The sequence below is a fragment of the Pocillopora damicornis genome, chromosome 5, assembly GCF_964200805.1.
Source record: "Pocillopora damicornis chromosome 5, jaPocDami1.2, whole genome shotgun sequence".
Taxonomy (NCBI): Eukaryota; Metazoa; Cnidaria; class Anthozoa; order Scleractinia; family Pocilloporidae; genus Pocillopora; species Pocillopora damicornis.
Window position 1 is genome coordinate 16529221 of NC_142674.1, and position 15700 is coordinate 16544920.

Sequence of the window (15700 nt, forward strand, 5' to 3'; positions counted from 1 at the left end):
GATCGTGTTCTTTCAATGTAATTCAACTCCTGTCTTGATGCATTGGCCCACGCTGTCACTGAGGTGGTCGGTTTTTCTTTTCTAGTAGCAACGTTCTCAAAAATTTGGCAAACTGCTGTTGTCATTTTGTAAGGAAAAAGCTAGAACTTGATTTGGTGGATTCTAATTCGATCCGTAATCATAGCACGAACGCGCGAACGCGCGCAGTCCCATTTGTCAATTATGACGATGATTTTAGACAGAATCAGGCGAAACGAAGTCCTGTTACGAAATATTTATAACTATTACAATTTTTTTCTCTTTAGCTTGTTTTATATCATTTTCTAATTCCCTTACTTTTTCTCTGTTTGATTTCCCTTTCATTTGGGCAACTTGGGGATAACCCATATTGGGGATAAGTTTTATCTACTTTGTAGATCTCAAAATAGCCGATGGGACTTTCCAATGAAATAAAAAAGAATGCTTCCCATATGATACTAGTACACCTCGCTTTAAAGGGCCAAAATTCAATTCACTATTTTTCATCGATATCTGGGTTTTACTAATTAAATTCAGTCTTTGTTTCGCTTTTTCACCTTCCACCTTCTGTTGCTTTTTCCTTTTTATTTAATTGAGGGTACCACGCCCCGATTATTAAAGAGCACTTTGCGATACAAAACGCATAAATAGTGAGATATATCTTTTTCGTGTTGCATTTGATAATTCTTTGTTATAAACTAATTGTAGTTTTTGCCTTAAAGCGTTTACTTTCTTAATTGGTTTTCTTCTTTTTCCTTTTTATCTGGTGCATTGGCCCCCACTTGTCAAATCAGATAGTAAGTAACGTTTTCGTTGTCTAATAGTTTTATCTTGTCATTGATAAAGATAATGGTAAACGTCTAAGTAAATTGGTATAAATTAAATGGTTTCTCTTACATTTAAATTGCGCGAGACAAGTGGAATATCTAGATTGACACTGCTCAACAAGTGAAACGAGGCACGAGATTTGCCTGCCTGTTCGTGATTGATAATCGAGTTTTATTGACTGTTTATAGTTTTTGGTCAATACATACTTTAGTGCCTTTACTTTCTTTAATATTTTTTTCTTCACTTTCGTTTTAATCTGGTGCATTATCCCTCATTTGACAAACCAGAAAGAAAGTAGTGTTTTGGTCGCTTAAGTGCCGCTTTCGCTAAGAGTGGTCCTCTCGACTTCCCGTCGGGAAAAAGTGTTCTTTTACTTTTTGCCCATGAAAAGGGTTAAGGACACATGTTTCAAAAATAGTACAGTAGTTCTCCAATTCTTTTTTAGCGTCGCCACAGGCCAAAAGTGATTTTTCGCCAGTACACCCGTGTGGACAGCGATCGAATTCACAGATTTTGTCCAGCGACAGCAATAATATAGCTCACGCAATTCTATCTTGCGACAAGTTACAGGGTGCCTTCAATCAGTTCACAGGGAAAGTATGGAAACTTCAGCTGAAATATTTTTCATACAAGCGTGATCAGAGGAGAACCTTCGCTTCGACCTTTATTTGCATATCAAAATTCACCAAATTGCACGAAAGAATTCTCAAAATGCAGGCGTTAATCGGGCTAAAATAGTATATTTGTGTGTAGTTTATACACTAACGAGGTCACTGATTGCCACAAACCCACGGGTATATCTGTAGTTTTTATCCACCAACATCTTAAAGACAACACAAATCCACGTGTTTGCTCAATTGCACTATTGTGAATGATCGTTTGCACAATTCTGAAACTCGACCAAGATCTCCTTTTGACCGTTCAAACTTCGTTTGTTTATCCTCTACGTTGAGGATTTCAGGTTTTCATAACAACTGAATGGAGAATAGATGCCGAGTTGTCCTACAACTTTGCGTAAAGGTGATCGGTCGTAACGCTTGCGCGCTTGCGTGACTTACAAAGTAGACAAAGGTGATCGGAAGGCGCCTTCGAGACAATTTTCGTTGAAATATCAGGTCATGAACTACGCACAGTGTGGAGGAGATCAAAATTAAAGAATAAAGTTTGGCACTCTAGTCATTAGAGACATATCGCGTTGCTTAAAAGGGCCCACAAACAAGTTGAGATACGTTACAGTGTTATTTACCAAAACAACACGCATACCCTTAGAAAGAATTCTTGCAGTTTCTCCCGAGATTTTGCACACGATACGCGATGAACTAGCCCTCCTTTCTAAAAATGTATTACGTGACATGATCATGACATGAACCAAAATTAGTTAATGTAACGCATTGGAATCGAAGGTTATTAAAATGGACTGAAGAATTTTACATTTTACTGAAAATGTTATCCTTTAAAATGTTTACTTGATTCATGAAAAGCAAAGATTGTTTTGGACGCGGGTATTTAAGTCCTGATTTCTCTCCCAGAATACCGAGACGTCGTATCGAGTCATTTGAAGTACTACCAGCAATCCAGCGAAATCCTCGAGTACAAGTTAAATTTGTTTTGGTCCGGTCATTTTGGTCCCAATATGGAAAAAATAAAACAGTTATATCGAAATGTTTTACACACGGGAACACTTTCGGAAACATTGGAAATGCGGTGAAAGTACTTGTTGGCACCCAGAGCAAAAGGGAAAATGTGAGGCTGTGAAAGAAAGCCAGGCTGACTGGAGATGTTTTCGAAGTTTTCGGATTTATAGTTGTAGTCGGATCACACGAGTAATATATTTTCAATTTCTCGAATGCGAGCTAAAAATTGATTCGTAAGGGCCTCTCTGGTCTATCTGCACGAATAGACAAAACCAGAATTCTCCTAACAAAATCAAAGGAAAAATTGTCATGACAAATTGTTGTCTCGATTTCTGCATCCGTTTAAAAATTTCAATTCTGTCAATTTTTTTCCTCAAGGCTTGATCTGCTCATGAGACCAGCCGGCATATTTTGCTAATGGACTCAAATTCTAGTTGCCAGGATTTATCGTACGTCGTTTCAAAGTTCTAAAACCCACGAGTTTTGCAACAAAAGGAAGTAAAAGCCTTCTTGATAAATTTTAGTCAATTCAATAACAAGCTGGTGGTAGTTTTTACGACAAATGGCGTTGAACATTCAGTCTCCTTACACTACCTCACTTTTTCCATTGTGCTCTGGATGCTCAAAAATACTTTTACTACATTTCCAGTGTTTTCCAGCAGTTCCAATGTTTAGAACATATAAATATCTGTTTTATTTTCCGTTTCGAGGCCATAGAATTGTACTCATAGAAATCAGGGCTGAAATATCCGCAGCCACAACAATCTTTGCTTTCTATGAATCAAGCAAATATTTCAAAAGATAAGATTCTTAGTAAAAAATTTGAAATTCGTAAGTCCATTTTAATAGCTTTTGATTCTAATTCGTTACATTATCAAATTTTGGTTCCTCGATGTAGGTCATCTGACAAGGGAAAAATTGCACGATCACGTCACGCAATACATCATGCTGGGTTTGTCCAGTTGATTTTGATGGTCGCAGAGAAACGTCGAGTTTGTCGGTCAAAACCGTTGTGGTCCATAACACCGTAAAATCATTAATGATGGAAAAAGATTTTTAGAAAGGAGGGCTAGTTCATCGCGTTCCGTGTGCAAAATCTCGGGAGAAAATGCGAAAATTCTTTCCGAGTGTATGCATGTTGTTTTGGTAAATAAAACTGTAACGTATTTCGACTTGTTTGTGGGCCCTTTTAAGCGACGCGATATGTCTCTAATGACTAGAGTGCCAAATTTTATTCTTTAATTTTGATCTTCTCCACACTGTGCGTAGTTCATGACCAGATATTTCAATGAAAACTATCTCGAAGGCGCCTTCCGATCACCTTTGTCTACTTTGTAAGTCACCCAAGTGCGCAAGCGTTACGACCGATCACGTTTACGCAACATTTTAGGACAACTCGGCATCTATTCTTCATTCAGTTGTTATGAAAACCTGAAATCCTCAACGTAGAGGATAAACAAACGAAGTTTGATCGGTCGAAAGGAGATCTTGGTCGAGTTTCAGAATTATGAAAACGATCATTCACAAGAGCGCAATTAAGCAAACACGTGGATTTGCGTTGTCTTTAAGATGTTGGTGAATGAAAGCTACGGATATACTCATGTGGCAATCTTTTAGCCCGATTAACGCCTGCATTTTGAGAATTCTTTCGTACAAATTGGTGAATTTTGATATGCAAATAAAGGTCGAATGAATAAGAGTTGTATGAAAAATATTTCTGCTGAAGTTTCCATATTTTCTCATTGAACTGATTAAAGGCACCTTGTAACTTGTAGGAAGATAGAATTGCGTGAGCTATATTATTGCAGTCGCTGCGCGCTGGACAAAATCTGTGAAATTTTCACTTTCGATCGCTGTCCACACGGGTGTACTAGCCAAAAATCATTTTTGGCTTCTAGCGACCCAAAAAAAGAGAATTGGAGAACAACTAAACTATTTTTGAGACATGTGTCCTAAACCCTTTCCATGGGTAAAAAATAAAAGAAAACTTTTTCCCAACAGGAAGTTGAGAGGACCCTTCTTAGCGAGAGCGGCACTTAATAGTTATTAGCGTAATGATTGTTACTGACTAAATAAAATTGCTACAAACAAGTCGAGTCGAGTAATTGTATTTCGAGAAGAGTAAATATTTAAAGGTTTTTACCATACATTACATTAAGAAACAATTCAAGTTGTGTTTACTTTCTTGCTCTCAGAATAGCACAGACAGTGTTAAACATTATGCGAAAAAGTATAAGTTTTGATTGCTATCATGCAATTAACTTCACAAAACATCTGAAGATTAAAATTTCCTTTTTGGGGGGTTGTATTTAATGATTATAGGTATTCATCAAATTGCGTTTGTACTCTGGTGTACTTACTTCCTTTTCTTTCTTTCTGTATTTTCCTTTAAATATTGCGCATTGACCCAAATTTGGGAAATTAGAGAGTAAGTAAAATTTTCATTCCTTCTAAGTAGCTATTAGTTAAGATAATGTTTTCTATAGGATTGGAATTGCTTGAGGCAAGTTGAATATCTATTTTGATATTAAATGTAACTAACAAGTGAAATGTAGTGCAAAATTTGCTTTCTGCCTGTTCGTAACCTCTAAATGAGTTTCATTGACTAAATGTAATACGTGTTCTAGTTTGTTTACTGTCTCTATAATTTTCGCGAAAAAAATTGTGCGACATTTTCTGACCAGTTCAGATCTTCTTTTCAGTAAGTTGAAATTTCGAGTGCTTAAGACGCATAGTGTAGCGGCCGACACAAGCGAAGCAAATTTCAACGACAACTATGAGTTTCGCTGGTGAAGACGCACTATAAAGCGAGGATATATTTTCCGAAAAGACTTGAATCGTTTTATCAGCGTAGTCGAGGTATCCAAGTACTTATCGTAAACTGAAATATGAAATTATAAGGAAGAAGCTAAGCTAAATTCTAAGATACGGACCGACATTCCAATCATTCCGATATAAAAGCAAGATCCCAAAAGACTAGCTAAAACTCTAAAACAAACTCACGAAAGACTATCTTCAAGGATAAAACGAATTCTAACAAAACTATTAACCGAGTGAGAAAAAACGAGCGGCTTACTAACAAAGCATGAACAACGTAAGCCACGTGTTAGAAAGTTTCAAAGAAACTGGTATAAAAAACTGGGCGAAACTACCGAAAGACTAGATGTTCAAACAAGTACGAAGAGAAAGAACATAAGCATAACATAACAGTCCCGCTTGTTAAGGTTTGACCAAAACGAACTTCGAGATAAGGTGGGCAAAAGGGCGCTTTTCGATAAACACGTCTTATCGTTAGCCCAACGCAAGATAACTAAAATGCGGTTCTGGGTGGAACTTAAAGATCACGTCCCTAACGGACAAACAGTAACGTCACTATTGCGGTTTAACACGTTTAACACGAAACAAACTTATGAGAAATCAATGTTCGGTAGCAAAGGCGTGGCAGCCGTTACACATAGTTTCTTCTCGTGATCAGCAAAAGAAAGCGCAGTTCGAACCGTTACTGAATTTTTTTAATTTGAAACTTGAGTGTTAAATTCTGCTCACGCAGAAAATTTCACTCAGATGATCGCTTAGTATGTGAAAATCCAGTTACAATTCATCTTGTCTAGAATTTATATTTTGCATAACATATCTTTGCTTAGAGCACTTCAGGGTGAGTTAAACAACCTACGCACGGCATGTTCAATCTTTTAGTTAGAAAAGTAGAAAATCACTCACGTAGGAAAGTTTCATTGTGTAGTGGTATTTGCCTTTTTCCTTTTGCGATCATTGGCCTTTCGGTACGTTTAAACTCTAAGCAACTCATAAACTAAGTTATTCAATACGGTGAAAGAAAACAAAACTCTATATTTAATAGAATTTTGTTTTCTTACACAAAAGTATTTAAAAGCATCAATTTGTTGCCTTAGTATTATTATTTTTTTATGAAACACTCAAATTCAACTAACAATTTATTTCTGTTGCTCTTTCCTCTGTGAAATCATGGTTTGTGGACAATTTAGCGGGTAAGAAATTATTTTAGTTCATACATAGATCATGTTATTGAGCAAAACGTCAAAAAAAGTGAAAATTAAACAACCGAAGCCCTTTTCTTTTATTCTGTTCAATTCAAAATGCTTTGACTCTCTTACCTTTGCGAGGTATATCAAACATAATTATAAGTTATTTTTCCTTTAAAAGTAAGTTAGTATCTATTGTTATCTTTTGTTTCCTTTTTTGGCAGCGAAAGCAGTGTCGCTTTATTATTTTATTATAGAACATCAGTCGTTTTCGCAGACGTCGAAGTGGTTCATTTATCGCTGTCCGCAAGAGATTGTATACTAATTACTATTTCTTGTGTCCAGCTTATAACCTCATGTGTCTGCAAGATATTATAATCTCTTGGTGCCTGAAAATATGCTCAAGGGCATAAATTAATTCGCATTAATCGATTTTATCATATGGCCCGTCTGGCACAGCTCGCGCAATTCCATAGAAAAGCTGATGTGTGTAGGGCCGGACTTGTTGTTGTGAGCCGGCGCCAGTTTCTCGAAATGCCCAGTAACTTGACGGGCTCGAGGCAATATTTTAAAATCAAAATTTTAGGAAGAGAGAAGCGGCCTGACAACCTTAGCATTCCATTTTGATTCTTTAGCTAATAGTTTCATTGTAGAATTTTTAAGCTTTTGAAACCTCGTAAAGGAAAGCAGAACAGCTTTACGGGCCCGTTAAGTTACCAGAACCCAAAGAAACGGGCTCCCGGTCCGGAAAAAGCCGCCCGGCCCTAGTACACTTGGGCAAAAAATATTGAAATGAAAAGCATTGTCCCCTTTTCTGGCCAAAAATGAGTGACAACAGAGAGTACAACTGGAAACAAATGCCACGTTTTTCGATGAAATGTGAGTTTCCTGTTCTAGGACAGAAAGGAAAAGTGTTAATTGTAGAATCGTTTTTGTGGTTATTCCGCGCGCGCCGGTCTATCGCGTAGTATTTAAGAAAAAAAAATTCGAAATTTCTAACACTAAAAATTCGTACGATAAAATGCGTAATGACTGTGTTAGGTCGGGCTGGATGGGAAATATTTGGCTCTCGGTCATGGCACTCGAACCTCTGTGCTGTGCTCGGTCCGTACGTCATGACCTCGAGCCAAATATTTTCCCGTCCTGCCCTCCTACTCAGTCAATTAGTTCACAGTATCTCACAACGGCTTTAAACTGATAGTGGATTTGAGTTGATTCGTTTTCTCTTCTTTTCCATCTGGTTCACCAACGTCTCATTGACATAACAGGTCGTAAGTAGCTTTTTCTTTACTTTTTGTCATTCATTTTCACATTTCTAACAAACCAGGTACTATTCGACAGTCATCATGTGTTAGACTCTCTTCAGAATTATCATCATTTTTGCGAAAGAGTAGATTTGTAAAAGAAAAACGCTTTACTTACAATGAAGCGGTATAGTTTTCGCCCCAATTAATATTTTTGATTTCGGCCAAGAGTTATACTTTGGCAAAATGTCCTTTTTACTATTGGTGGCTGACAGCATGTTGAAGACTCTTATCTGGTCAGACTTCCCCACTGACTGCCAACATGGCAACCATTGAAATACCCAACAGTTGTGGCAAGTGTAATATAATGCGTAGTCATACTATTGGCTGTTCCATTAACAAGACACTTTTACTTAACGTTATCAAACTGAAGAACAATGTAGGCAATAACAAATGTGCATCACTAACATATCTCTTTTTCTTATTTCCTACCTTAACGGGCAAATAGATCGTAAGTATGTCTTCTTTTTATAGTTATTTGGCGGATTTTACATGTCTTTTCACTACTGCAGTAACAGTCATGTAACATATTTGTGTCACTGTCGCTTACTTTTGTAATAATGAAAGCTACAATTTCGTTTTATTGATATTATTATGGATGAGAAATTATAATCATCAATAAACATGGCATTCTGATATTCGCCTTGCTTCCTAACTTATGGTTGGAAACTTGTTGAAGTCGTTTTGAACTAGGCTCTTGTGAAAATATATATTCAGTGTGAACCATAAGTAGATAAGGATCAGATTTTGATTCAGTGGCTCAGTTTACGAAAAGATTTAATGTCGTCTCTAGTAGACTGTAAAATTGAGGTGTTAGTTACTGGAAACTAATTATAAGAATGAAAGCCATAATCATGAAAATAGTTTCATATCAGAATTATTTGTTGAGCAGAGGTCTTAGCCGACTGATTAATGAATATCAACTCTCTTAGCAGTTAATTACTTTCATTTTATTTATTTTTCTGTTCTTGATGTATTTTTTTTTCTTATTCCTTGGCCTTGGCAACTGTGAAAAACGATTAGAACGTAAGTACATGTTTCGCTATGATTTAAAGCATATCTATTTGCATGGCACCTTCACAGTACATTTAGGTTAACATATTTAACTAAAGTACGGGTGATTAACGAAAGAAAAAGTGCATAGCATTTCTCAATAAACAAATGAATCTTTTGAGCAACAGATGTACGTTTTAATTTTATTTTTGTTATAACTTTTATTTACATGCCACTTCTGCGATCACTCAGCTGGTAAGTTGAATTAAGTTTATCTCGCGCAATTCTTATTCTTGATAATCATGCTAAAGACAATTAAATTTTCCTTTAGTACCTAAGATCCTATTTACAACCGGACCGCGTATGAATTGTTTACTTTTTTCGGAGTGTATGTCGATTAAGTGTTGTAAAAACAAAGCTAGGTTATCACCACAGCGAATCAGAACAACGAAAAATCATTGAGCCTCAAGAATCTCATATTCAAAGCAAACATTTGGCATCCAGGACTGGAAAACGCACGAGATCATGTGAAATCAAATTTGCTGAGAAGCTGTAGTGCAGGACGAGGCGTAACAAAACTCCGATGTTATAAAGGATTACTTCTGAAATCCCCATTGGAAATCGCTTTCTCTTACATGTATTATTAATAATACAGTTTCAGCCAATGAAATTTACGCTGACATCCATGTCATCAGTGTGTTTTAAGTCTACTTTTATGCTTTATTTTGAATTTTGATCTCAACTCGTGCTTTCGGTACATTTTTATTGATAAAGACTTCCATGACTGGTCCCTCATCCTGTGATCTGCTGGTAACAGCTGACGAGGAACATTCGATTTAGCAATGCTAACTTTCTCTACTTCCTGATAACGACTGAATCTCGTCCAAGACCGCAAACAAAAAAGTTCACGGTGTCTACCATAGGATCATTATAAGACCTGACAAACGCAGAACAGAAGTAAAACGAAGTTTAACACAAGTAATTCAAGGGTTGGTCATACCACGCATAAAATCAGTCAAACCCTTAACGCGAAACCGGCGTGAACGAGGTTCAACAGAAAGTTAGAAATGCAACCCATCCTTGATAATTTTCTCTTAAGTTTTCGGAGAATCTTTTTCCAACATCACATCCTTCTCTGGGAAATGTAAATTTAGGCGCTAATGCTCGCTTTCCATTTGTTGAGAAAGTACTGGAACCTAATTCCTTTCCTGAAAAAAAAAAAAGGGGGGGGGGTAGAATTTTATGATGAATTGTTATTTCATAACTTAAGCTATGTTATTAGATCATTAACTGCTCCTCCTTTCTTATCTCTCCTTTTCTGTCCAGCCAAATTGGAAGGTAATCATCAATATCATCCGTTCCTATAAATAAAGAACTCTCCTGTGGCTTAATATACACTACTGACTCTCTGCACCGGCTGATTACTGATCAGCAAATCGCAATCGTAAATAGCAAAGAATTATCTGCGTATGTATCAATGGCAGTTAGTGATAGCTGTTAATGTTATAATGTTACTATCCAAACGATTTTACTGATGTGGACAGTACTAGTATAAAATCAATACCCAAGTTCTGTAATAAACGATATTTGTATAATTATCATCAGACATCAGTCATAATTGGCTGATTGTTTGTTTGATTTAACAAAATCTCTTACATAATTGTCGATTTCAATGTAAAATATTGACGTACCAAACAAACTGGTTGGTTCAAATAAACAAATGAATAGATAAATGGATTAACATCTTTTCAAAATTTTTTTTCTCTTTCACGGCGTTCTTTCCGATCATAAGCGGGTGAGTGCGATGAGTTCAGTTTGTTAGTTAAGCTTATGATGTGTTAGTCAAGTATTCCAACGCTATTTTAAGCCACTTACTTACTCACTGAATGTGAATCTTTCTTTTCATGTTCACCAAACATCCTCATCCTAACTGATATAACAGACTGTAAGTAGCCATGCTTGAACTATCATTTATCAACGAATGGATCTCAGTAGAGGGATTCAGACAGGATACTCTTCTCTGTTGATCATTGGATGTGTGGACAAAGATTTTGCATAGAAATAAAACTTTTTATTGTTACAACAATTGAATTTCAACGTTTCAGGCTTCCGCCATATACTGGTGGAACTTTTACAATAAAGTAGAAAATTAAAAATTGAAATCGTTAAAAATCCTGGTTTGTTTCTTTTAAAATTTTTGCACAGTCATCCATTTGAGCAACAGAAAACAGTTTCACTCTCCCTGGCTTATAACATGATAAATCCCTGACAGATGTTGAGAGAACACCAAAGATGCTAATAAGTATATAAGGAACTGTAAGCTGGGTGATTTATAAGCTTCAAGCCATCAATCCTTTTTAAGTTGGAGATGCTAGTTCAAAGTCTCTCTGGAAATTAGAAACTGCGATATAGAAGATAATAATTACGTATTTTGGTATCCTTTATGACAAGCTGCAGATTAATGCAACAAAGGAAGTAAAGAGCATAGGTAGAGTGATGATATGACATATGACTCTTTGCGCACAACTTATTGTTTTTAAAGGTTGTATGGCGTGGTCATCTTGGAGTGGCGCCTGCGAAGAGTGCAAGAACCGTCAGTACCGGGAAAGAGTCGGTAAGTGACATGGGGGAGTTTTTTAGAATTTGCGGCGGGTTTTCGCCATCGTTTTACAACTTCCAAAACGTATACAGCATTTATAAGCTTTTGTTCAATTGGATTAATTCTTATGCATAAATTGCAATGATAATTAAGCAGGAACCTTCAGCAGTTATTGCCAATGGATGTGTTCTTTACTAGAAATAATATGACTTAATCTCCAACCGTTTATTACTTTTAAAAGATTATCTGGATAACTGTACTTCCAGAATTTAACTGCTCAAGAACTCAGGAATCACGGCCTTGTAACTGTAAGTGGTTTTATGTATGAGGAGAAAGTAAAGGACTCAATTGTTGGTAGAAAATGCTGCACAGATATCTTTCAACTGTTCTTTTATCAAACGTCAAACTCTTTGTTTAATATACTTTGGTGTTACCAACAGAGTTGTTAATTTGGATTGGCCACCGTAAAAATGAAAAAAACTTGACGTTTCGAGCGTTAGCTCTGAGAAGCGCTAACGGTCGAAACGTTAGCTTAGAGAATCTTTACGGTGGCCATTTTACATTTTCAACTTAGTTGATAAGACCTGAGAGATTTTGAAAACTTACCCCCCTTTTTCTTTGTGAAAAGAAAAAAAATATACGGCTCGCACAGAATTAAAAACATTTTATTTTTTCTGCAGGAGTTTCATTATTACCAATTAAGTGCTAGATTTACGTTTTGTCTTCTTATTTTCTGACTTTCTTTTTCTTTTTTATCATACTTTCACCTTTTTTGAATTGTACTTTTGAAGTCTATGCCCAGGGCCTCCTGAAATTAATACTGAGCTCTAGAATCAGTCGGTTACCTATAACTCGAAGCTTCAGTTTATTTGCTCTCTAGGCGGTTTCCCTACACCTGAGATACTCTGGACTAAAGATGGGGTGAATCTCTGTAACAAAATCATGTTTGAAAGCTTTGATTTTTACGGCAGGGGAGAGTTAAGGAGAGAAAGACAGTTGCACTAAGATTGTGAACGACGTTTAAAAAGAAGTAGAGGGGAAGGGAATGGGGATCACGTTTTATATAAATCATTATTTTCCTCTTTAAAATTAAAAAGGTCCTCCTGAAATAAATTCTCGGCGAGAGAAGTCTGTCAAATTACATTCAACACTTCAAATTCAATGCTTCGTGAGGGGTTTTCCTAAACCAGAGGTAAACTGGACAAAAGATGGAAAGTTACTTGATACCAGGAACATGCTCACGATTAATCGAGTGACTTATGGCGATGCTGGTCAATACACATGCAGCGCTAAAAACAGTGAAGGGAAAAATGAAGCAGCTTTTCATGTTACAGTTACAGGTAAATATTGACTTACTTATTTTCGTTCTGTTGCTCTTCTCATTTTCTGTTGTTCTTTTCAAACTTTCACCTTTTTTGAATTGTGTTCGTTACTTCTATGCCCAGGTCCTCCTGAAATTAATCCTGAGCTCAAGAATCAGTCGGTTGCCTATAACTCGTCGCTTCAGTTCATTTGCTCTCTAAGCGGTTTCCCTACACCTGAGATACTCTGGACTAAAGATGGGGTGAATCTTGGTCACAACAACACTCTCACAATTAATCGAGTGAGTTATGGAGATGCCGGTCAATACACATGCAGCGCTAACAACAGTGAAGGGAAAAGTGAATCAGCTTTTCATATTACAGTCACAGGTAAACGTTGACTTCATTTTGTTTCCTTCAGTTGCTCTTCTTATCTTCTGACGTTTTTTTTTCTTTTTTTTTGTACTTTCACCTTTTTTGAATTGTACTTTTGAATTCTATGTCCAGGTCCTCCTGAAATTAATACTGAGCTCAAGAATCAGTCGGTTGCCTATAACTCGTTGCTTCAGTTTATTTGCTCTCTAAGCGGTTTCCCTACACCCGAGATACTCTGGACTAAGGATGGGGTGAGTCTCGGTAACAACAACATTCTCACGATTCGCCAAGCAAGATTGAAAGACTCTGGTCCATACACCTGCAGCGCCAAAAACAGCGAAGGAAGCAAAAACTCAACTTTCTGGATCGAAGTGGCGGGAGGTACGGTTCTCATTTACATATAGAAAGAACTTGAGTCGATAATCAATTTAGATCTTTGGTTGGATGAGGATAAAATTGTTTCTATGATACCAAATGCAATTTAAGGACTTGAAACCACAAAAGTTTCAAAATTGATTAAAAATAATTTTAAAAAGTACTAAATTGATGATAACATTTAAAGAGCGAGAACTTGTCAACTTATATATCAAATGTAAATGAAATTCGTGATCAGACATGTAATTAATTTTCACTTTATAGATATCATCATATTTTGTCGATGCATCTATTATAAAAGTCCGTTGAAATTTTTGAATTACCTTTTTTCTGCTTCTTAAATATCAATGGCTGACAAGTCACGATTCATATACCATTTTAGAGGTGCAAAAATGTCGAAGTGGCTAGCAGTGCATTATTATTTAAGTATTTATTACTGAAGTTGGAAAGAGAAACATCCATGTAAAATTTTCATTGAGTTGAAATTTGAAAAATCAGCGACCAAAACTGCAAAGAAATACATGAAAATAATCCCGCTGTTACGTCGTCATGAACTTGTACTCCTGCTACAGCTGACGATCTGAGCGTTTAAAATGACAGATTTAACGTAATCTTTTCATGGAATGCAAACCTTTTAACCATTACTATTTGGCTATTCTTCAAAGTAAATGCGTAGTTTGAACTTAGAGAAACTGGTACTCTTAAACATGGTGGCACGGGGTGTTGATATTACACCTAACAACCAGTAAGAAAATGACGAAGAAATTAATAAATAGGTAACTAAATTGTTACCTCATGAGCTGTTGCTAAGATAGGAAATCTTTTAAGGAAATAAAAAAAATGTTTTGATGTCACATTGGGCTGACTTATACCTTCCTATATCAAAAGTGAAGAAAACTAATTTAAAAAAAAAACTTGGATTAAAAATAGACTTGGCAATAACGTAGTTTTCTTTTATTTTGAAACTAGTTAATTTAGGGTTGGATAAGGGAGGGGGGAGAGGGGTTTAGAATGGAAAATGCGACCATTTGTTTAGCTAGGTGATCTTTTTACTTCAAGTCTCTCCCCAGATCATTCAGCCTCCGAAAAGCAAATCTGTTACCGAAGGATACCCTGTAAACTTAAGTTGCGTGGCCTCAGGTATTCCAACCCCAACCTTCGTCTGGACTTTTAATAATGGTGACCTGCCATCTGGTATCAATCAAACCGATCACGAAGAAGAATCATTCCTAGTTTCGCCAAGTGTCACGAACGGGTTGAATGGGAGTTATAGGTGTGCAGCAAAAAACAAAGCAAACACAACCAGTTCCTCAGCAACTCTGCGTGTTTATGGTAAGTTCAGTTATAATGATATTGATAAGAATGATGATGATGATGATGATGGTAACGACGACGATGATGACGTTGATAATGACGATGATAACGTTGAAGATGAAGAACAGAAATAGGGAGAGAAGAAATTCAGACAGAAAAATGAACTTGTAAATCCATGGGCAATGGCGACTGAGAAAAGGCAGTAGTGCAGAGAGAATTTAGGCAAACTTGGCCCATTTGTAGAGAAGGCAGATCACGCTATCTAACAGTTAAATATTTATCCGGTCAATGTGTGATAGTAAAACCTAAAGCGTTATCCACCAGATAGAGTTTTATTTTGTGGATAGTGTTATCTACCCTTCAAACGACCGGGGTCTGACCTTCAAAAAACGGATGATACCAGCGCTTAACACTAATGTCCTTGGAACTTTATGATTACAAACGCAAAGAACTGCGTAGATCTGGGTAGGAAAGAAACGCCAAGGAAAAAGGACAGGTGATGGTGCTATAGAGAGTTGATTGGTTTGAAATACTTGACAATATGCAATGTTCTCCCACGCTGGAAAAATCTGAAGAAGAGACTTCCGAGACGGAGAAATCCAGAATCTCAGAAGAAAGCAAAAACGAAGCAAGACGCAAAAGCCAAAGTTACATACGATTCATAATTGGTATTCTCTATATTTAACAACAAAACTTAAACAGAGGAAACTAATTAAATAAAGCGAATACGCTTCTATCCGTGACCGAAATCGGAGGTTGAATAGCGATTAAGCATTCGAAAGAATTCCCCTGCACCTTCAATTCTCTTAGATCTCTCCACAAAGTTGATTTATGGCTTTGTAACTCATAATGTGACTCAGCCAATGAGGATGGAGAATATCACAGAGTCAAGATTTACAGATTTACACGCTGAAATAGAATGAAATAAAATTTTCTTCTCAAGCTGGTCCAAGAAGCC

At 36.6% G+C, this 15700-nt stretch overlaps 1 protein-coding gene across 1 annotated transcript in view; it reads left to right on the plus strand.

Moving 5' to 3' along the window:
• LOC149045660 (protein sidekick-1-like) overlaps window positions 1-15700 on the plus strand; it is a 51220-nt gene that overhangs the window by 32278 nt on the left and 3242 nt on the right. The window contains exons 4-8 of the mRNA XM_089205938.1: window positions 11321-11392; window positions 12568-12717; window positions 12823-13068; window positions 13186-13434; window positions 14488-14760. Coding sequence (XP_089062064.1) covers window positions 11321-11392; window positions 12568-12717; window positions 12823-13068; window positions 13186-13434; window positions 14488-14760 — 990 coding nt within the window. The remainder of the gene's footprint in view (window positions 1-11320; window positions 11393-12567; window positions 12718-12822; window positions 13069-13185; window positions 13435-14487; window positions 14761-15700) is intronic.